The sequence below is a fragment of the Microcaecilia unicolor genome, chromosome 2 (assembly GCF_901765095.1).
Source record: "Microcaecilia unicolor chromosome 2, aMicUni1.1, whole genome shotgun sequence".
NCBI classification, from domain to species: Eukaryota; Metazoa; Chordata; class Amphibia; order Gymnophiona; family Siphonopidae; genus Microcaecilia; species Microcaecilia unicolor.
In genome coordinates this window covers 367749504-367772605 of record NC_044032.1, presented here as the reverse complement: position 1 = coordinate 367772605, position 23102 = coordinate 367749504, and the positions used below count along the sequence as shown (strand labels likewise).

General features: G+C 43.1%; 1 protein-coding gene across 2 annotated transcripts in view; it reads left to right on the top strand.

Moving 5' to 3' along the window:
* The window catches only part of INTS10 (integrator complex subunit 10), a 328250-nt gene extending 314305 nt beyond the window's left edge, over positions 1-13945 (top strand). Inside the window, exons 17-18 of one of the 2 annotated variants that reach the window (XM_030194553.1) lie at positions 9848-9925; positions 13755-13945. In XM_030194553.1, the coding sequence (XP_030050413.1) occupies positions 9848-9925; positions 13755-13911 (235 nt within the window). In that variant the 3' untranslated portion in view covers positions 13912-13945. The remainder of the gene's footprint in view (positions 1-9847; positions 9926-13754) is intronic. The other variant, XM_030194554.1, reaches the window with a different exon arrangement.
* Positions 13946-23102: the final 9157 nt, after the last annotated feature.

Sequence of the window (23102 nt, the reverse complement as noted above, 5' to 3'; positions counted from 1 at the left end):
TAAATAAATAAATGCAACTGAGGACACAGAGGGCACATCAGGTCCAGCAGGAGAAACTTTTTGGTTCTTTGAAGGCTGGTCCATCGACATCAACATCAGCACTGGAAGCATCAATCTCAATTGCTGCTCATACTTCATCTACCACTGGGAGTGCCTGGCATCAAGGAGGTCTCCACCTTCTTCAGCATCAGGCACTGATAGTAGGCCCCATGACCAGTCAGCATCAGACCCAACATTGAGGACCCATATGGGTTTGACGTCGTCCTCATGGGTGCTGAAGAACCCCGATGCTGAGTGTCAAGGGAAGCTAAAGAAGCACAAGCATTTGTCCCCTTCGAAGCATGGTGGCAGGAGCTCCGGGGCATCAGTATCACCAGTTCCTGAGAAGCGCTGGCACCGAGAATATAGCTCCCCCTCTTTGGTGGAGGTGCTGGTGCACCACTTCAGTTCAATACAGGCTGTTTCTCAGGCTGTTCCTGAACTAGCTCAGCCCAGTCTTTGCCAATACCTATCCTCAATGAGCGGTACCACGCCATGCTCAGGAAGAAGCTGTCACAGATGTTCCAGCTGCACATCGCTCAGATATTGAGGGCGCTTGTGCCAGCTGCTGATCAGCCTCAACTCCTTCATGAGGCCCCCTAATTTGCCTGTAGAACGGTCTTCAACACTGATGCCTCAATGAGTGTGGATGTCAACCCATGTGGTATCGCTCTCTACTTCAGTGGAGGAAGTTCCCTGACATCTGAGAAGTAGGGCTGTACCTCGGTGCCCTCCGGGGCATGGACATAGTTCCACTGAGTCGGAGTAGGCACAGACTCATCTGGAGAGTGGGACTTGGACTACTCATGGGAGTCAGATGTAGAACCACATTGCTATTCGGAGAAGGAGTTATGAAGTTCACTCTGACACCCACCTGTGTGGTGATGTAGCAGCAGCAGCAAGGGAGGAGGGAAGTTGCGTGCAGTTGGGGGGGGGGGGGGGGCGGGGGAGAGGACTTTTGGGCCTGAAACCTGAACCTGGATTTCGTGCCTGTTTTGCTGCTGAAACCAAAATTTGGTTAGCCTCTAGTTGGAAGTTGAGCTCTGCTTGCACATCCCCCACATCTGATCCTTTCTGCTGTTGCCTGCCTCATCCCCTCTCTTTCTCCACACCAACAACATACTCACTCCATAGTGCCTTTTGCTATCTATAGACTATTCCCCCACCACCACCCCAAGATTAATTCCCTAATCCCTCTGGTTAATCCTTCATCTCAGACTGTGCCCTTTCTCTTCCATTCTCCTGTGGAAACCCCTTCTTTTAACCTCTTGCTCTTCTGTCCTCCCTCCTCAGCCTATTTCCCCTATAGAAACATCACCCACTCCCCAGTGAGCCATTTCCAGTCAATCCCCTCCCCCCCTAAGTCATCTGTGTTTAGCCTGTAGGAGGCTAGTTGCCACCCAGACAGTTTCCACCCACCATTTCCTGCCTGGACAGTTCCCTCCTAGGACTTTTCCCCCAAGGTGGACAATTCCCTCCTAGGACTGTTCCCACCTGTCTATTTCTTACTGGCATGTAGTTTTTCTTGTGTTGGTGTTCTGTTGGGGGTTTTTTCTTATGCATTTGTGGGTTTTGTTTTTTTAATGAGAAGTGTTGTTGAGTGGTGTGGATTTGTCAGTAATATTTTGTTAAGTTTTGATATAGATATATAGATAGATAATTTTTTGGCTGTTCATTAATTTGGATTGTGGTTTATTTTAATTTTTTTGGTGTGTTGTGTTAAAGATAATGTTTGGGGGGGGGGAACGGAGGAGCATTGTGTCGTCCCCCCCAAATGATCTGGAAGGGAAAAGGGAAGGAAATAACATTTCAGACTTCGATGCTTCATGATTGTTAAAGGTGAGAATTGTCCTCCCTGGAGAGGTGGGAATTTTTTACGTGGTAATTGTCCTAGATGGCAATTTTCCAGATTGGAATTGATGAGTGGGAACTGTCCAGGTGGGTACTGACCTAGAACCGTTTAGCAAGTAAACCTCTCAGTCCCCTTTCTGCTGATCCTTCTCTTGTAGACTACCCACCATTCCCTCCATAGCCATCCTCCCTGTTGATTTCCCCTGCTCTGTTGATCCCCCATTTGAAACTCAGCCACTGCTGCTGCCTGATCAGAATCATAAGTAGAATGATGAGAACAGGGGGGTACTTTGTGCCATCTCCCCCATCTCTGTAGTGCAAAAATGATATTTTTGGCCCAGACTAGTGGTGGAAAGTGCTTGAGAAGGAGTAACCCTGGAAAAACTTGCAACCTTTTAGCCTGAGCTGGTGGCCCACAGTAGTCATTGGGACAGGAGAGCTGAGCAGACCTGCAACAGTGGCGTATTTTCTGCCCATGGTGATGGGAATACAAAGCAAACCTGGGCTTAGCAGCAGGTGTAGAAGAACATTGGACCCCTGTAGTTATTACCATTTCTCTGTACTTACTACTCTGGAGTCTCCTTGACTAGCATGCATATGTGGCTGTTGAGGAAAGCATAAGCTTTCTGTTTACATCTGCTTAACCACCTGTGTTTTGTTTTTATTTTCCTTAATTCATGGGGATTCACTGGCACCTCAGTTGATGAATGAAGGGTATGTAAAGGGGTGCACCATACCTGATTTTGGATGTGGAGTGAATATAGCAAATAACCTCTGCAAATGTGGTGTCTTCACTTCAATACCATTAGGTATTTGCTAATAAAAAATATTAATGTATAATTAAGTACTCTTTAGTCTCAAAAGTAGGATCAAAACTAAGATTTTATTCAGTTGTTTGAACATACTGATTGAAGCACTGCCTAACTTTGCATTTACTCCGAGTGCCATTTGTGTTATTTTTAGGATGTTAAGCCTGCCTTTCCATTGTTTATTTCCTCCAATCAAATGCCACAAAATAAAAAAGAATCCAGATTGTCTTGATCCTTTTTCACTCCCAACAATAGTCAAAGCCTATGTTAGGAACGCTGGTTGATATCGGAAAAAGGAGAAATTGAATTGATCATACTACTTTGGATTTGACTGAGCAATTGGAAACCTCTGTTGAGGAGACCAGCAATAGAGCCACATTGGCGACTTCTTTTCTCTTGGCCTCTGGTAGAGGGCTGAAATTATTTTTCCTAGCAAGATCCAAGCTATTTCATGGTAATAGGATTTGTGTCTTTCCTGACATCTCGGTAAAAATGCAGAAAATCAAGAAGGAATTGCAACATTGCCCAAAGAATTTGGTCCTGGATGTGAGTTTTTATTTTTTTTTTTTAAGACATTTTAATTTGCAAGGAAGTGTATGATTTCAAGAACATGATTATGTATTTTTGGATGTAATACATCTGGAAGAACTTCTGCAGTTACACAGGGCCACTGAGAGACTGAGCCAGGCTCGGGGAAGGATTCAGCCCCCTCCTAGGATCGTTGACTCTGCGCCTCCCACCCCCACCCCGCAAGGATCACCGCCTCTGCCGCCCCGCTACCACAACTCCACATACCTTAGCTTGCGGGGATCCCAAGGCCCTGCCAGCAGAAGAAGTCTTCCTCCATCGCTGCCGTTGCGCATGCTCGTTTTCAAAACCGAGCATGCGTGGCGTGAGGGGAAAAGCAGCCACTTGGCAGGCGATGCAGCAGAGTGAAGAGCAGCACTGGAGGAAGACCTTTTCTGCTGGCAGGGCCTGGGGAGGACCTCCGCCAGCCAAACCAGAGGCCCTGGCCGAAAATCCTGCTGTGTCTGTTCCTCCCCAGTCTCCAGGGGGGGGGGGGGCTGTTGCCGGACTTTTCTCTCTCCTGCTCCTGTCGGGATGCGATCACACAGGTCCTGTCAGGAGCAGGAGAGAGAGAATCCCTGGCGCCAGACCCCCCCCCACCCCGGAGGCCAGGCTCGGGGAATCCCCCCCCCCCCCCCCGGCTGCCTTCATTGACAAGTGCAGGGGAAAGATGTTATTCAGGGTAGTGCATCGTTAGGCTAGTGCAGTGGTTCCCAAACTTTCTTGGTTCAAGGCGCCCTTAGCATGTCGGTAATTTTTTCACGGTGCCCTTAAGTCAAAAGAAATACCTAGAGTTCTGCTTATTAACTAGGACCAAATTCTATCACAATTTATAAGTAGCAATGTGGCTTTTTTTTCTGCATGACTTAATAGTCGCCTTCTACACAGCTTGTCTGGGTCCTGGGACAATATTTATTCCGTCTGCACATGGGCCGCTCCTTCACCCTTTTACAAAGCTGGAGCCTTCTCCCACTCTGCTCCTCTACAATCAACTGTCCACACACACAGACATGGGGGAGGGGGGAACAAAGATTCAAAGACACTGACTGCACATTATTTATTTTTATTTTTTTGTTTTTGTTACATTTGTACCCTGCGTTTTCCCACTCATGGCAGGCTCAATGTGGCTTACATGGGTCAAAGGAGGGTTAAGTGACTTGCCCAGAGTCACAAGGAGCTGCCTGTGCCTGAAGTGGGAATCGAACTCAGTTCCTCAGTTCCCCAGGACCAAAGTCCACCACCCTAACCACTACGTCACTCATAACAAAAAAAAGTTTTCATGGGGGGATCCCCTGTGCATAGAAAGAGCTGCCTTGTACTGTTTTCTGGTGCTGGCTTGTTCGGCTGCTGCTGTGGCCCGGTGCCAGTATCTTACTGCCTCTGCTGTGCTCCCTCGGTCTGTCTCCTGCACCTGTGTGTAGGGACCCAAGTTATCGCGTATTAATGCGTTAACTCTTCTTAGTTCCTATGGAAGTAGGACCCGACTGGTGGCCTGGCCAAAGGCAGAGCACAGTTACAGCCTTATTTTCGAAAGTGATGGGCGCCCAGATTTCGAACCAAATCAGGAGATGGGCGCCCATCTCGGTATAATCGAAAGCCAATTTTAGGCGCCTGCAACTGCACTCTGTCGCGGGAGTGAACAAAGTTGATGGGGGCGTGTCGGAGGCGTGGTGAAAGCGGGATTGGGGCATGTTTATCGGCTGAGCAGAGATGGGCGCCTTTGGCCGATAATCGAAAAAAATGGCCGTTTTTAGCGCGATTTTAGGTCACTTTTTTTGGACCCTTTTTTTCACGAACAAGTCCCAAAAAAGTGCCCTAAATGACCAGATGACCAGCGGAGGGAATCGGGGATGACCACCCCTAACTCCCCCAGTGGTCAGTAACCCCCTCCCACCAAAAAAAAAAACAACTTTAACAACTTTTTTTCCAGCCTTTATGCCAGCCTCAAATGCCATACCCAGCTCCATCACAGCAGTATGCAGGTCCCTGGAGCAGTTGTTAGTGGGTGCAGTGGACTTCAGGCAGGTGGACCCAGGCCCATCCTCCCCCCCCCCCCACCTGTTACACTTGTGGTGGCTAATGTTGAGCCCTCCAAAACCCTCCGTACCCACATCTAGGTGCCCCCCTTCAGCCATAAGTGCTATGGTAATGGTGTAGAGTTGTGGGCAGTGGGTTTTGAGGGGGATTCGGGGGGTTCAGCACCCAAGGGAAGGGAGCTATGGACTTGGGAGGTATTTGACTTTTTTTTTTAATTGTTACAAGTGCCCCCTAGGGTGCCCGGTTGATGTCCTGGCAAGTGAGGGGGACCAGTGCACTAGGAATCCTGGCCCCTCCCACAACCCAATGCCTTGGATTTGTTCGTTTTTGAGTTGGGCGTCTTCGGTTTCCATTATCGCTGAAAAACGAAACCGCCCAGCTCAAATCCGCATATATCTGATGCATTTGCCGGGCACAAACCGTGTTATCGAAAAAAAAGATGGGCGGCCATTTTTTTCAAAAATACGGTCTGTCCCGCCCCTTCATGTACCCGTTCTCGGACATAGACGCCCATGGACATGGGCGTTCGCGTTCAATTATGCCCCTCCACATGCGTTAATATGTGATGACCCGGCACACAGGAGCAGGAGACCAATTAGCATGCGCTTACTATGCATCTCCCTCTATGGCACCCCTGTGAGTTTGCCGCGTTGCACAGTTTAGGAAACATTGGGCTAGTGGATTGTTTTTGAGATTTACATATACATGCAATGGCTAGGTAGCCTTTTCTTTGATAATTTTTTTCTCTGATTTGGTCTGTCCCCTACTTTATAAGTTGAAGGTTAAGATAAAACCAATTACCAGTTCTTAAATATTTTGAAAAGTCTTCTAATTGAATTAGAAACAAATATTAGCTGAAGGATTTGTTTGTACTTTACAAACACTTGCAATCTGCGGACCAGTTTACTGTCTCCAAAGCTCATGCTAGAAACAAGCACATTTATACTGTATTTACATTTGTATCCATATCTGGGTCTCAAGAATCACCTGCTTATGGTTAGCCTTGCATAACACCAGAGAGCATGTGTCATATGAGTTGCTGCTTCAGCATCCTCTCTTCCAAGGGTGTGCCTGCAATTATTTCATGATCATATTAAAAATTACCTAGAGCTACATAGCCTCTAAATTTGGCTGGGCTGTTGAGTCACATAATTGATCTCACATATTATGTAAGAATGGTACAGGATGGGATTTTCAAGCATGTGGCCGTGTCGGGGTGCTACCATAGAAATAGTCTTACAGCAAGTCTTTGCCAGCATTTATTTTTCAGTGTCTTATGATGTTCCGTAACCTTTAAAATAAACGTTACAAAACTTGAGTCTTAAAAATAAAACTAAGGGAAAAGTCATACTTGCATGTGTGTGCTGTTTTTGTTCCATTTAGAAAATAGGAAGTGTGCCACTTCCACAATTGGCAGCCCTTGTGATCTTGGCGAGTCACTTTCTTCTCCTATGATTGTAAGCTTTTTGGAGTGGAGACTTACAATATCTGAATTCTAACAGTGTTTAGGCTACCTTGCACATTATTTGGAAAAGGAGCAAAAAAAGATATTTGTAACTTAGAGTTATGTATTTTCTTTCATGCTCAGCTGTTCTATGTGGGTTGGTTTTACCAGTTAGTAATTGAAAAATACAGGTGAGAGAAAGGATGTCAGCCTTTGAGAGCAAAGCAGGAGGACACTCATCAAGCCACCAGGAAGACCTGGCTGAGGTGCTGTGTGCTGTTAGCAACCTTTTACATGCAACTAGCCCAGATTCACATCCCTTGCCAATATAGGATCCAGTTCAGCTTTTCCTCCTCCTTATGGTGCCAGCTTCTTCATAACTTGTAAATCACTTGGAACTCCTATTTGCCAATGTTAGAACTAGCAAAGGCAGCCCTGTTTCTCAGGTACACCCAGTCCCTGTGTATGGACATCTACTTACAGCTTCTACCTCAAATCCCACTTAAGAACTCAGAATTCTTCTCCATCACTGAGCACAAAAGAACAGAAAGACATTCCCTAGGGGTCCCTAGCATTCACACCTTGCTAGCTGTGCCCTCCCCTTCTTTCCAGATCAGCAAGCTCTCAAAATAGTTTAGGTGAGACTCACCTCCTCTTGAGGAAGCTGAATAACATACATGACCTTTTCATGCCCCCTTCCTGAGCTGTCTTGCTTGTGGTAGCAGCTGTGGAAACAGGACAGCTAGGGGCAGATGCTCTAAGGTCCTCAAGAGCCCTTCCCTTATCGATTCCATAGCGAATCGGTAGGGAACGGCCATGCATCAAGGAAAGGGAATGCAAATGAGCTGCTCGTTGTAGCTTACTTGCATTTTCTATTCCCTCGGAAGCCAGTCAGCCGGTCGAGCATGTGCAGAGCAGCCAAGCATTATCAGGGGTATAGTCATGGATGGGCCTGGGCCCACCCAATTTGCGGTCAGGCCCGCCCAGCAGCAGTGTTCCTTCCTGCACAGCAATTCCGGTCGCAGGCTCGGCTCGCAGCGATTCCCACACGCTGCCTGTCAGCTGCCGCTCAACAATCTCCTTACAGCTACTAAGCGCTAACCCGGAAGCCTCTCCTCTGCAGAGACTTCTCTGAAGAAAAAAAAAAAGGGTGTCCCTGTTTTTCTTACCTGCCTAAACTGACCACAACCACAATTCTCGTGCACTGACAGGAAGTGGGATATTTTTGCAATGAGCTGTGGATTACTGTTCAGGTTTTTTTTGCTGAGAGCGCACACTTTTTAACATGACAGCCATTTGTATGCTCATTGATTACTGCATTGTAACAATATATTTTTGAGTTTATTTCTCAGTAGAAGCCACACCTGTGCGTGGCTTTTAGCATATGGCTTTCTTGCATTGGCCCCTCTGTTAATTAATAGTGTTGCACTACTGTGTCACAGTTTGCAAGGAGGAATTGTGCTGCATTCCTAACAGCCCAGCACCACTGGACCTGTTCCTGCTAATAATACCCTCCCAGCTCATGTCATCCACTCCTGTCGTGGAGGCACTAGCAGTTCTAGCCCTGAATCCTGAGGAACAAGTTGGAAGACCATGGGCACAGAGACAGAGCTTATATAAATGGAGTGGCAGGCCTGAGGAGTATTAATAATCCCAAACTAGAGGATCTGTTACCAAGGCTTAGGGTGGAACAGCAAGACCAACAGTTTTCTGATGATAGAGCATAGCCCCTCCCCTCCCCACCCCCCACCTTGCCCTTTCCCCCAGCTAACACAGTATCCTATGTTACAGACACAGTTGCCAGGTGGGTGGTTTTCCGCGACCGGCTGCGGGGAAATTTTGCAGGCTGCGGGAAATTGGGCTGCTTTTTCACGACAGCGGTGCGGGTTTGGGCGGTTTTCTGGAGCTTCTATTGGTCCAATAGAAGCCCTGCAGAGGTGGTGTTAATGACGTTGGGGGTGGGGTTAAAGACGTCAGAGGCTACGTCAGGGCGGGGTTAATGACGTCGGAGGAATGTCGGAGGCAGGGTTAATGATGTCAGAGGTGGGGGTTAAAGACGGGGGCAGGGTTGATGATGTTGGAGGCAGGGTTGATGACGTTGGAGGCGGGGTTTGACTTTGTGTGGGTTTGGGGCTGGTTTTGGGCGGGGACATTTTTTTCAACCTGGCAACCTTGGTTACAGAGTTGGTATTACAGTTCCTAGCCTATAAGGACAAAACACTGGTGCACTAGTGTCATTCTTTAGGCCTGCTGACCATTGTATAATATTTCCGTGAGGCTTCTCCTTCCTGATGCCATTCTGATGACATAGCATTTGGTGAACTAACTTTATAGGAATTAAATGTATGTATTTTTAATTGCACTTCTAAAGGTACTGAATTGCTGTTCTCTCTTTATTTGGGACTTAAGAGCAACGCCAGGCAAGATTGTAAACACAACATACAGCAGGGCTACTCGTTTCTAGACTTTGAGGTTCATAGGTTTTCAGGGTATCCACAATGAATATGCATGAGAGATTTGCATGCACTGCCTGCTTGGTATGGAAATCTATTGTGGATATCCTAAAAACCTGGCCTGCCTGTGGACCTCGAGGTCCGGAATTGAGAAGCCCTGATATACAGAGTAAAAATGTGTGCCTGAGCTTTTAACATTAACGGTGGCACTAACTCCAATCTTATTCTCTATTAGCAAGCATTTTATTTATTAATTTAAATTTGTCAGTCAGTGTTAACAGCAACACTGTCAGTTCTTTATAGAAAAGGCTTGCTAACTGTTCTGCTTCACACACCATAAAATGTAATGGGCACAAAAATGTGTGAAATTTGAAAGTGTCTGGTTGTTAGCCTGATATTCAGGTTACTTCTTAGATTTTTACTTTTGCACCAGAAAGATATAATCACCATTTGAAGATCCTCTGCCTTGGTCCTGCTGTTCCTGGGGTTGGGGACCAAATTCTGTGTTCCTTCCCCCAGGGAAACAAGCAGGGACTCTGTCTGGTCTCCTTCAAGTTCTTTGTTGTATTTTCTTCTGGAGTATTGTTTTGTAGTAGAGGGTGAGTCAGTAAGGGTGTTTGAATGCTGCCTGTTTGCTGTTTTTAAAGGAACTCTAGCCCTCCCATGGGGTTACTGCAACAGGAGTTCATACCTGTGCTACAGCCCAGCATACAGCCTGCTGACAGGTACCAAGAGAACAAACCAAAGCCTGCTTCATAGTGTGCTGTGTTCGTCAACATATTTTATTATTGCACATGGTTTTCAGCTATTTGTTCTTCGGTACTTTATTCATGCTTTATTTTTTTTTTATTTTTTCCTGCATTATTTAGCAAGCCACCTGATTGTATTGCAGCATTTCCTAATTTTCCATAAATTGCCAATGTTTTTGTCTTTCCGTTTCTAATCATTGTAAATGTTAAAGGTTATTGATGGTCTAAGTAATATAATTTAACGTGAATTGTCACAAGATTATTGCCAAGGTGAGACCAGTGTCTTAAATCAAAATGAATTAGCTGTAATTAACTTTTTGAGAATTAGATTTTACCATGGTTTTCCTATAACACTAACCATGAATGCAAGATGTCCTCCATCAACAAGCAGGATGAATTAGCCACATGAATTAGGGTGTTGTTACCCAGCAGCTCTATGAGCTCAGAAGTACTGGAACAGCTTCTAAGCAGGTGTGTCCCTCCTTTCATATCACACTCACAGAGGTTCCTCAAATATCCATTGTACTGAATGAACATGCTTTGTAGGTCTCTCAGACCCCTGGCTAGTTTTTCGTTTTCTTTCTTATCTTTTTTTTCCTCTTTAATCTCCCTTTTCCTTGAGGTGTTTTTTTTTTGTTTGCTTTTGTTACTCTTTAAGTTTAATCTAGTCACTGACATGTCAAAGGAGACTGTATTCCATGATCCAAACTGGCTGGGAATTGCCAGTGCCAGAAGGATCTTTAACTTGTAAGTGGGCTGCATTCATTTTTGTTGCCCTCAAGCTGGATTAATTTTCCAAGGTGAAGGCCTATTAAATGAGAGCTAGGGCAGTGTCTATGGTCCATGTAAGAGAAGCTTTACAAGTTACCTGCATAGTTGCTAACTGGGCCTCATTACATACTTGCACATCGCAGCATTGTGAGCATCATACATCTAGGAGAGACAATGTCATAGGACACTGAAAAAATTTTTCCCAGAAACAGCAAAATGACATAGATTGCCCAAGCCTTGAAACAATGCTGTCCACATTCACTACGTAGACTCTGCAAGGAGTCCCCTTTTAGGTTAGGCATGTGTTTATGCAGCCCCTCAGCTAGGGAGAACCCACTTCTGTGGTTCATGCAGCCTGTTTCTTAGTGGAGAAAGTAAAGTTACTCACCTGTAACACACATTCTCCATAGAAAGCAGGATAAATCAGACAATCCTTTCCACATCACTCAGAGTTGTTGAGTCATACATGGTGCATTTATGCTCAGGGACTTTTCCAGTACTTTCTGAGACTGAGAAAAGCTACATCATCTTGGCACTGCCATGACATCACACCAAGTATGTGTCTAATATATTCTACTGTCTGTGGAGAACAGTTGTTACAGGTAAGCAACTTTGCAATATATGCCATTAGGAATTTATTTTGTTTATGGCTTGGTCTTAACCAAACTTATCTATTGTAAAATAATATTATATTAAGTTTCATACATTTTATTATTGCTTGTTTCTGATACTCAGGGAAGAGAAAAACATTTTTAGATCTCTGAAAAGTCCCATTTTTCATACTCTCCTAAATGTTGCAAACCCAGAAAATGGTACAGGAAAACTGCTGGTAAAAAAAACAAAACAAAACAGAGTTAACTGGAAAATGTGTTCAGGCAGTATTGAAGACTGCTTTTACTAATCTTGATCCAGTGGTTGTGCAAACATTTGACAGGTTACCACCACCTCTAGTATCTTGGACTCCAAATACCACCGTACCTTGGGTAGGGGGTAGCAGACTCATTTCTGGATAAGTGCCATGAAGTCATAGGGATGTTTGACTCCTGTGTTTGGTTTCATAATAGTTGCAGCAAACAGTCAATGTGAAGTTTTTCAGTTGCTTTCATGTAAATAAAAATTAGGTTCTATTATGGCTTGTGCTGAATAGCTGATCTGATTTCAGCCTTCAAGGACTAAAGTTGCTCTTCCCTGGGTTGTATAGTGCCCTGTACCTGCAGGTCCTGCAGCTTACCCCAACATATCTCAGAAAAAAAGCAGTTCAGATTTGATTAATGTACCAAATGTGCTCAAGTAATACATTTGACTAAAGTAGATAGTCTTGGACAATTTAAGGCCACACCTTTTGTAAAGGGCTGGTAATTTTGTAATCTTATTGTGGACAGCCTTAGTAGTTATAATTAATGACTTTGCCTTGCTGGTAATGTGTAGTAATGGAAAAGTATGCTTCTAAAATATCGGGGATATCGTGAAATTAGCTTTATTTAAAAAAAAAAAGACACTGATATGTCAGTTATTATGGTTCTGCAGCAGATGCGTTCATCGAAGCCCTAGGCTTGGCTGACTGCTGAGCTTTGCAAATACAAACTGTTAACAAGCATCAGCACATTGCAGTTTGACACATCAAGGCTTTCAAATGTGTAGCAAAAATTAAGTAAAACAAACAAGACTAGAAATTACATTAGAATATCAACAGTCTTCTTTTCAAAATTGTTCATTTCGATTATACATAATTTGATTGGCTTCTTAACCCCAGTGCATAAGCTGCTGAGTGACCTGTGAGTTGGGCAATGGAATTCCTTGAGGTTACATTCTAATATACTTCCCTATCAAAGTATCTAGGTCAAGACTTAAGGTCTTTATATTTTGTATGAGTAAGGTTCTCATTTTTGTAGGAATGAAATGTTTTTAAAAATTTTAGATAAAGTTAGTCAAGACTGTGGCGAAAAAATGCAATTTGAAAAACTGCTTTTGCCCTCTGTCCTGTGCAACAAGGACATTTTCTGATTACATTGTACTGTAGGACAGAGTGCATTTCAGAAATTGTCCTTTTACCATAATTGAATTAGTTATAGTTTGACGAAAATGTCATGTTTTACCTTAGCTAATATGTTTTGAAAGGGGATCTGAATTTTATGCATCCCAGATATCAATAGTTAAAATGATATCAAACAATAAATATTCAGCTATTTTGTTTAAATGCCAGTTTAGTGATGGAGATATTTGTATCTAAAATTTGAAATCAAATACACCAGTCCAACTTAAATAAATTCAATAGTGGGGGTCATTCATATATGTGCCATATAAAACGCCCACCACTAAAAATTATTAGACCACTACACCATATACCAATCTAGTAGACCTTAATGGCGACTTTTTTTCACACAGACCACTCAGTCCACGGTTTGCCTGAACTCAGCAATACAGCCCAAATCCTCCACAGAAGTGGAGGACCGCACCCTGATACAGCCAAAGGCGAAACATAGCCCATGCCATGTTGGTAGTGAGTCCATTATAAAATTAAGTTAAGCAGTGTGAGCTTATTTATGAAATTTAAAAGAAAAAACTTTAAAAAAAAAAGAGGATTTGATATTGACAATGAAGGGGTTACAACATTGATAAATAAGCAGTGACCAATAAGGAGACAGGCAAACCACGGATTGAGTGATCTGTGTGAAAGTTGCCACTGAGGTCTAGAAGATTGGTATGTGACATGGTAGTCTAATAATTTTTAGTGCTGGGTGTTATATGGTACATATCTAAAATTAGACAGACATAATTATTTGTTTTATTTGAGAGGAAGGATTATTTCAAACCCCTCTAAGTCCAAGGCAACTAATATGCTAACTTTAATATTCAGATATACTTGAATGCCAAATGAGTATGTAGGCAAAGAGAATAGGGAAGATCGGGTTAGAAAAAATTGATGTTTCAGGCTTCAGAGAATCAACTTCACCTTCTGAATAATCCAGTGAAATATTTCTTGTGTTATTGTGGTTAGTTCTTTATGTTCATTTTGCTCCATTGTTCACCTTAGGCATCATACAGTAACCCGAGGTATCACCAAAGGAGTGAAGGAAGATTTCCGTCTGGCCATGGAGCGGCAGGTCTCACGCTGTGGGGAGAATCTAATGGTGGTACTTCATCACTTCTGCATTAATGAGAAGATCTTGTTACTGCAGACTCTAACCTGAAGAGAACAGACACCCCAGCACTCTGCTTTTGGAGGGTGGGGACCAGGACAGAACTGTATTGTAATCAGTTTGTTGCTCAGAAGGAGTGCTTGCTGGTGGCATGTTCTGCAGTTGGGTAGTCATGAAATACCATATTTTTAAACACTTTAGGACATTCGTTTGAGCGAAGGCTTTGTAAACAGAAATCCAACATTTTGTAAATAAAATGCATACCCAATAGATGTCACGTATTGTGAAAAATCATTTTTGTTTTCTGCTGCACTGCTTAGAAAGTACAGTATACCATGTAGAAAAACTCTATCAGCTTACATGCTGCCAAGGCAGCTTGAGGAGATGTTGAAGAGTCATAGTCATCAATCAACACAGCACCTGATGGCCCATGCTGCAGGATTCCAGAAGGAGCCCTGGTGCATAGCTCCCAGTCTCAGATGACATTGCAGTGGGAAGAGCTATTAAATGGGACAACATTTCCTAGGTACTTGTGCATGATGGCTTATGATGCCAGAACCCCACCGTTGGTTCACAATGAGCAAAAAATAAAAAATACTGTCAGGCCAAGCCATATCTCAAAATGTTCAAACAAACATATTTTACCATGTGACAAAACAAAAGCTATGTTATATAGCTGTCCATGGCCAAGCAGATTAAACATCCTTTATGTGGGTGACATCACACAACACCATATATAGAGAATAATATCAGTTCATTGACCAGAATAGTCTAGAAAGGTTTTGCACAATTGGAGTGGACACTACATCTTGGCTGTTTCAGCAAACATTTAATTCCGCTTAAGGCTTTACTGTTTCCTACCCATTTCCTGCAATATCCCCTTCTTTCCCCTGCCTTTTGCTGTAAGTGTGATTGCTGCTTGAATGATTGGTATCCCGGAATACTGTCCGGTTGATTTTTGTAGTTCTTTTCTGTTTTCAGAATTGTACACCACTGTGATCTGCCGAGTTAGTTAATGGCGATATAGCAAACCCAAATAAACTATCGAGCAGCTTTCAATCTTTTTAGCAGCAACTCCTTCACAGAGATGCCCGCCTTCCTTTTCTGTTTATATTATCTTACAGCCTGTTTATTAAGCTGTGTTAAGCAGCTAGCACGGGTTTTACTGTGTGGTAGACTACCACTATTTATTTATTTATTGCATTTGTATCCCACATTTTCCCACCTATTTGCAGGTTCAGTGTGGCTTACAATACATTTTGAATGATGGAAATACAATGTGCTACAGTACAATTATGGGTTACATTATGAGGAGTTGTGGGAAGACAAGTCAAGTCAAAACAACATTTAGAGCGTATAAGCAGTGGAATGTTACAATGGGGAAAAGATAGGGCAATATAACAATAGCACGAGAACCTTAGGGTGTAGCAATTTTATAAGTGGGTGGGGTATTAATTGTGGTGAAGATACGGGTAGTAGAATTCAGAAGAGAGTGTGTTGATGCATTTCTGTTAGTGTGTGTGGACTTCATGTGTTTTGATCCTTGCAGTAAATTTTCTCAAAGAGATAAGTCTTTAATTGTTAGTGACCCCATGGCTAATAGACTTGATTATGGCATATTGGGGTATAATTTTAGCACAGAAAACAAGCAAGGGCAGATTTCTGTACAAATCTCAGGGCTGGATTAAGGCACTGGCAATCTGTGTGCATGCCTAGTGACAAAATATTTAGGGAGGCCCTACATTCTACATAATGTGTGGAAGCTAGGATGGCTAACATATATGAACATTTTTCAAATTTAAAGCTTCTATAGTTCTCCAATCCTAACCTTTATGTGAGCTAATGAGCAGGAACACTGGACAACAGCTCTAGTCACAGAAAGAACAGGGGAAGTTCCTGGGCTGTGCAAGTGAAGCCTCTGCATGAGGAAGTGGAACTGAATCCTATCAGAGGCACTAGACTACACTGACTATGAATAGTAAAAAAGACAGCAGACCCAGCTAAACAGGAACAACTTTTATTACATACAAGATTTAAAAAATCACAATTAAAGACTCAACATGACCGTGTTCTGGCAAAATCAAGAGAACAAATAACAACCTTTTACAATATCCATTTTTAGGAGACACACTAGATTTCAAAATTATAAAGGCAAAAATGATAAAGGGCCTCTTCATTAAAGTTGTTGTAAGCGGTTACCATGTGAATTAGCAAGCAGTAATAGTTAATGCAAGGCTAGCAGAGACAATGCTGAAGGAAAGGATAGTGAACGTAATAGCATCCAATAGGTTGCAAGAACTGAGGCAACATGGTTTTACTGAAAGAAAATCATGACCAAGAAAGGAACAATGCAAATGGTCCACAAGATCCAATATGGAAAACCCAGGTTAGAGATAGTTTTTACCAGTTTGGTGAGGCTTGGACTTTTTTACACCACCCCTGCGGCAGCTGTTTTGGCAAAACATGGCTATGTTGGGTGCAGTTGTTTAAACCTGGGAGCTAAAAGTGGTCAATAAAGACTTTTTATATGGAGGCATATTTTCAAAGCACTTTGGGAGGCTAAGTTCCATAGGTTTCTATGGAACTTTGGGAGGCTAAGTGCTTTGAAAATGAGCTTGATAGTCTGTTTCTCTTCTATTTTCCAAAGGAAAATCATGCCAAATGAATGTAATTGATTTCTTTGACTGGATGACCAGTGAACTGGATACAGGACTTGTATTAGACGTAGTCTACTTGGATTTTGGCAAAGCTTTAGGGGTTATAGGTATAAATTTGAACCCAAGAGGGTATCAGAATGGGAGCAGAAGAGTACAACTCCCATCTCGGACCACTACACTACTAGGTAGACACCCGGGGAAGGTCAGGGTATGGGGATTGCTTTTGGGGTGGCTGCTCAGGGCTATTTGCCAGTGCATGTAATGTGTCGCCTATGTAGTAAATCTGCTCTGGGTGTTAAATGCAGAGTTGATGCTGAGCACATCCCTGCATTTACCATATGGTCTTTGGACTTACTGCACTTTAGTAAACATGCCCCTTTGTTCTTTTTATGAAGGGTTTGTGTGTGTGTGTATATATATATATATATATGTATTTTTTTAAAGAACACCTTTTGTAGCTGGGGGCCAAGAAAAGGTCTCATGTAACTAAACACTAATTGGAAGTAAGCATGATAACAGGAGCCTCTTAAAGCTGGAATAGTTCTCTCTAATGTCATGAAAGCGCAAGCACTCGGGTGCAAAGACACTGCCCAGGAGGGTTTGCGTAAAATACAGCCTAGGGTCACCAGCTCTCTAACCAGTTCTATACCCCAGAAAGGAGCTATTTATTTTAACTAGTAGCTTAAGAAATTGCTAACATTAGGTACATTAGGTATTTTCCTGTCTTCAGAGAGCTTATAATTTCAGAAAATCCTTGGCATTTTTTTAATAATATTTAGCTCATGCTTTTCCAGTGGTAGCTGAAGGCAAGTTATGTACAGGTACTTGCCTGTGCCCAAAGGGCTCACAGTCTACTATGGCTTGTCAGGGAGAATCTCACAGTGGGACATTAATAGCAAATGCTACCTCACCAAGTGCTTCTTAGGGCAGGTGCATCTCTCTCCCTCAGGATACCTAATACCTATCCAGCATCAATCTGTTGCAAGGTGGAGCCATTTTTGCCCTCATTCCTACTCATTCGAACAGATGGTCAAGTAGCCATATCCCCCCCCCACCCCCCCACCCCCAATTTGATTCAGTGCGACCGGAGTTGTGCATGCAAATCAGGTTGTATTCTGAAAGCATATGCTACTTAATTATCTGAAGCCAATCAGTGCTAATAATTTCCACTAATTGGCAATTAGAATTTATGTGCAGAACTTGCCAAGTGTATTCTGTAAAGTTCTGCACATACATTCTAAGACGCAGAACCAGAATTGGGGGGCATAGAATGGGCAGGTTTGGGGCATTTCTAAAATCTATGTGCGCTGATATAGAATATAACCCCTCTGCACCTAACTTAGTCACCAGCATTTACACCAAATTTTGATTGGCGTAAATACAAAATACATGCGACTAAACTTAGTCATGTGGATGGGTTCTAGGTATATTCTATAAACTGTGCCTCACTTTAGGCATAGTTTATAGACTACACCTAGGTATATCTTTTTTTTTTTTCTCAGCGACAATTTTTACACCACCATATATAGAATCTAGTCCATTCTGTATAAATTCTGCTCAAAGAGAGATCCTGTGCCCTGTGTTGTGCAAGATGCCTTCTCCATACATTGCAGGCAGGATTTTCTCTGTGTTAATCAACCATACAGATCCAGGACCATGGCTAAGTGTGAAAATATGGTCCTAGTATGCTAGCGTGGCCCAGGCTGGTGTGGATTCTGCTGCTTCTTTAGCTGGTTGAAGCAGACTCAACCATTACAGACATGAGATTCTTTTGTACGCCAACATTTCAGTACTAAGAATGACAGCATGAAGAACAACACATGGAAATTCTAATTTGCAGAATTTTCAAAGAGTTAAATCAACAAATGAGTCAAAACAAGAGCAAAATGCATAAGCACAGTGGAAAATACAACTTGTTACACCAATAACCATTCGCTGATCAAAATCAGACCAATGAATGGTGAAGGAAAGCTGAATTGAAATCTTAAAATGAGAGGCTGGTAGCTGCAGCCCAAGACAGTGGGTTACAGCTGAAATGTTTCACAGCAAGCACAGAAAAAAACTGTTACAACACATCTGTAGATACTGTAAAAAAAAAAAAGTCACGATTACTTATAGCTGTCTGTGAAGTTGTGAGGGCAGAAAATTTCTATACAGAAAGACACATTAAGGTGACACACCTCATTCACTGGAAACTTTGTAAATATTACAAATTTGCTGCACTGAAAAACCACTGGGATCACAACCTTAACAAAATTATGGAGAATGAAGATGTCACCAATTAAAAGGCTAGATGCAAGGAAACTGGACATTGTGGTAAAAGAGAGGTACTAGAACGTTGACCATAAAGGTGTCCGTCCCAAGTGATTACTCTGAATCGTATGGAGAGAGAGATCTTCAAGTACTAAGAAATACAGTCAGAGACAAGAAAATATGGCAGTAAGTTACAGATATTTCCCATCATTTTGGGTGTCATAGGATCGATTAAAAAGGAATTTACAAGCACACCTGGATATATTGCCTATGGACATTCCATCTTATGAATTCCAGAAGGAAGAGGTTCTTTGACACAATGCAAGAACTGCGCTGAGCATTAGCTGTAAATTTGAGAGTGAGTTCATACTCCGCACACATTGACTTAGGAGTGAGATTCTTTAATGTCATGGTATGTTGGATTTATTCATTTTTTATATACCACATATATATCACAGTATCAAAGCAAGATACTGTAAGATTGTATTACAATTTACCAATTTCAATACAATCTTACAGATATACAGGTTAAATAAAATCTATAATAGTGCCCTGAGAGAAAGTTCCAACTTGGTAAACAGCTCACTCCTGGCTGCAAAAATGCATTTACCAGGGATTGTGATGCATTTAAAATGAAAAAGTGTAATTTGAGATACAGAGAAAAAGTTACTTCCATTCTCTTGGGTAGTAAGTACCCTGTTTACTTGACTACTTATTAAATGCAGGCCTAAAGACAAATTTGGTAGGCCACTGAAATGAATCAGACCAATCTATTATGACCAGGAAGCAGAAAAGCCCGTTTCCAACCATCCCTTGGTCTCCAGGATCAGGAAGGCTCGCTACATTTAATACTGCCAGCAAGATCATTGGCACATTGTGGAATTTCAGTGTGTGCTCCCCACAAATCTAATGAAATCACAAGTCAGCAGACACATCTAAGGTACCTATCCATGATGTGTGTGCCAAAGGTAAATTTGAATTTTCATTTAAATTGGGAGATTATCCTACTCCTCTTGTTTCTAAACTGCATACACTACCAGAAGAGGTGGTGCTACATACAGTATACTAGATTGTACAAAGGCTCTGTCCTAACATAGGGGTCCTTTTACTAAGGTGTGCTGAAAAATGGCCTGCGGTAGTGTAGATGCATGTTTTGGGCACACACAGAGTCATTTTTCAGTGCACCTACAAAAAATGCCTTTTTTTTATTTTTGCCAAAAATGGACATGTGCCAAAATGAAAATTGCCGCTCGTCCATTTTGGGTCTGGGACCTTACCACCAGCCATTGACATAGGGGTAAAGTCTCATGCAGTAACCGGGGGGTACTGACCTATGTGCATCAAATGGCACATGCCCAATACACACGTGCAAAATAAAAATGATCTTTTGGATGGATGCCAAAAATGAATACCATGAGCCACATGGTAGCCAGGCAGTAACTCCATTTTGGCGCACATTGGGTGCCTGTACACACGTGGCTTAGTAAAAGGGCCCCTTAGTAACAGATAGCAGATAAAGACCAGTATGGCCCATCTAGTCTGCCTAGCAAGGTGGCTAGAGTTGTACCTGCCACTGTGCAGAACATGCAGGTTACCTCCTCTAAGCTTTTGTTCAGGACCGTACCTGCTTTGCAGTGCAGGTTATGATATGTGTCATTTGTTTGCTTTGATCCCATCCTTTTGCAAGACAGGGATCCTCTGCCTTTATCCCACACCTTATTGAGTTCTTCCACCATTTTTGTCCCAACCACTTCCACAGAGAGAGCATTCCAGGCTTCTGTTACCCTTTTGATGAAAAAGTATATCCTGCCGTTGCTTTAAAGCTTACCTCCTTGCAATTTAATTTTATGTCCTCTAATTATATAGCTTTTTCATCTACCCTTCATGCATTTACACATCTCTATTATATTTGGATAGGATAAAGACAATTAGAAACATTCACACATATCTCTGTCATCTATGATCCAAACAGACCAAGGAAAGCTGTAACAAACATGATACTTAAATTGATTTCTAAACTCTCTCTCCCTGGCAGTGACGATCCTAGGTCAGCTGCCACCTGGGGCAGATCGCCGATGCGCACCCCCTCGCCCTGAGTGCAGCACAACACCTCCACTGGCGCATCAAGCCCCCCTCCCCCCCCCCCCCCAGTGCATTCTTGGCTGCTGAGAGCAGCTGCGCAGCTCTCGGCTTTGCTGGCTCCCTGCCCCGGAACAGGAAGTAACCTGTTCCGGGGCAGAGGGAGCAGGGAGCCAGCGGAGCCGACAGGCGCGCATCTGCTTTCTGCACCCCTCCAGCAGCGTGCATCCAGGGTGGACCGCGCCCACCGTCCCACCCTTGGTACACCACTGCTGTCTGGAATTAGAAAGCAGGCTGCTCATTAAGTCAAAGGAAATGGCTACCTCTACAGCTTATACTGGGTCTATTTTGCTGCACTAAAATTTGTAAGGTGACAGTGAAATTCTGTGCACCTAAAGGATAGTAGTTTTGGACAATCAAACCCTTCCAGCAAGTATTCACATAGGGGCCCTTTTACTAAGCCGCGTAAGCGTCTACGCATGCCAAAATGGAGTTACCACACGGCTACCATGCATCTCTTGTGGTAAAAAATAATTTTTATTTTCTGCTGTGTATTGGACACGGGCCAAGTGGCATTTGGTGCATGTAGGTCATTACCACCCGATTACCGTGTGAGACTTTACCGCTAGGTCAATGGCGGGGGGGGGGGGGGGGAGGTAAGGTCTCAGACCCAAAATGGACGTGTGGCAATTTTCATATTGCCGCACATCCATTTTCGGCAAAAATTTTAAAAAGGCCTTTTTTTACAGGTGCACTGAAAAAATGAGTCTGTGCATGCCCAAAACCCACATCTACACTACCACAGGCCATTTTTCTGCGCACCTCAGTAAAAGAAGCCCACAGCAATTGTGTTACAGAGCAGGACGGAAGAGGACATCAAGACAACACATTGCTAAATGCCCCACGTCCAAAAAATAATCTCCTGCTAAAAATGCCACTGGCCTGTCAAGCCGCTCCGCTTCCTCATCAATCCTTAATTTTTGTACATCTTTTTTTCACTCTTCAAATTCTTCATGTATCTTTAATAACAAAAGTTATTGTCCAAAAAAGCTTCTTTTATCAAAGGTAAAAATCCACACATCTGAAAATTATAGGAATCAACTCCAACGCTCCAGATAAGTGTGGATTTCTACCTTGTCTTTGTTATTAAAGATACATGAAGAGTTTGAAAATGATTTATAAAAATTAAGGATCGACAAGGAAGCTGGGTGGCTTGATATGCCAGTGGCATTTGTTGAACTTGCGTAAATGTGCATTCCGCGGGATGCACAGCCATTTCCAAGCAATGCACAGAAAAGCCCACCTACCTTTCAGCAGAGGAACTTTACGGGAGGTCTGGAGCAGCCGTAGCATGTCATCAGTCTGCAGTGTTTGCATGCATCCCATATGTAACAGCAAGTTATAGAACAAAAAAAAAAGGCTGCATACCGTGAAGCACATCCACAGTATCCACAGTTTAAAAAAAAAAAAAAGTGTGAGGTGGCCCCAATGCAGCCAGTGGATTGAGACATTTGGCTCCTCTACACCTCTCCTGCTTGCTGATGAGTACAACGGAACAAGATCTCTGGGCTTTTTAGGAAAGGCCAGAGGTATTTCCCCACAGTGAGCCCGACGGCTTTTCCTTTTATTATTTACTTTTGCTCTTCAGCTCTGCTCTGGCTGGTGTGGGTTGCATCTCCTATTCTCAAACATCCCCACCACACCCTCGATGCAGCATCTTCCCCTCCCCTCAATTTCTTTATGAGGGGTCCCTTTGCGTCAGTAATAACCAAAAAAAAAGTGCAGCCCATATTGACTAAGCAGCTAGGAAGTCAGCAGTGTGCATCAGCCACCGCCACAGGCACTTCTGCACATGCTCAGTTCCTGCCACTGACCTGTGCAGGAGTGCTGACATCACTAGAAGAAGCAGGCCAACAACTTCTTCACTTGGAGAACCCCTGAAAAGAGCTCACAGAACCCAGTTTTGCAATCACTGGTTTAGAATATCTCAAGAGCAAATTGGGGAAAAAAGTGCTAATTCATATCCTAATACTCTGAATATAAAGGAGTATTGTGTGCTCCCTTTTTAAAAACAGCTAGGCTGTCTCAAATCAGCAATCAATCATTTACTTGTGCAGTTCCCCAAATGTGGAGTGCTTTATCTCCCAGTCTGTGGTTGTGTTTCCAACTTTAAGTTTAAGACCCACTTGTTTTACATTTTTAAGGAGAGCATTAGGTCTAATTAGCTGACTTAAGCTAGACCATTCCTAGATC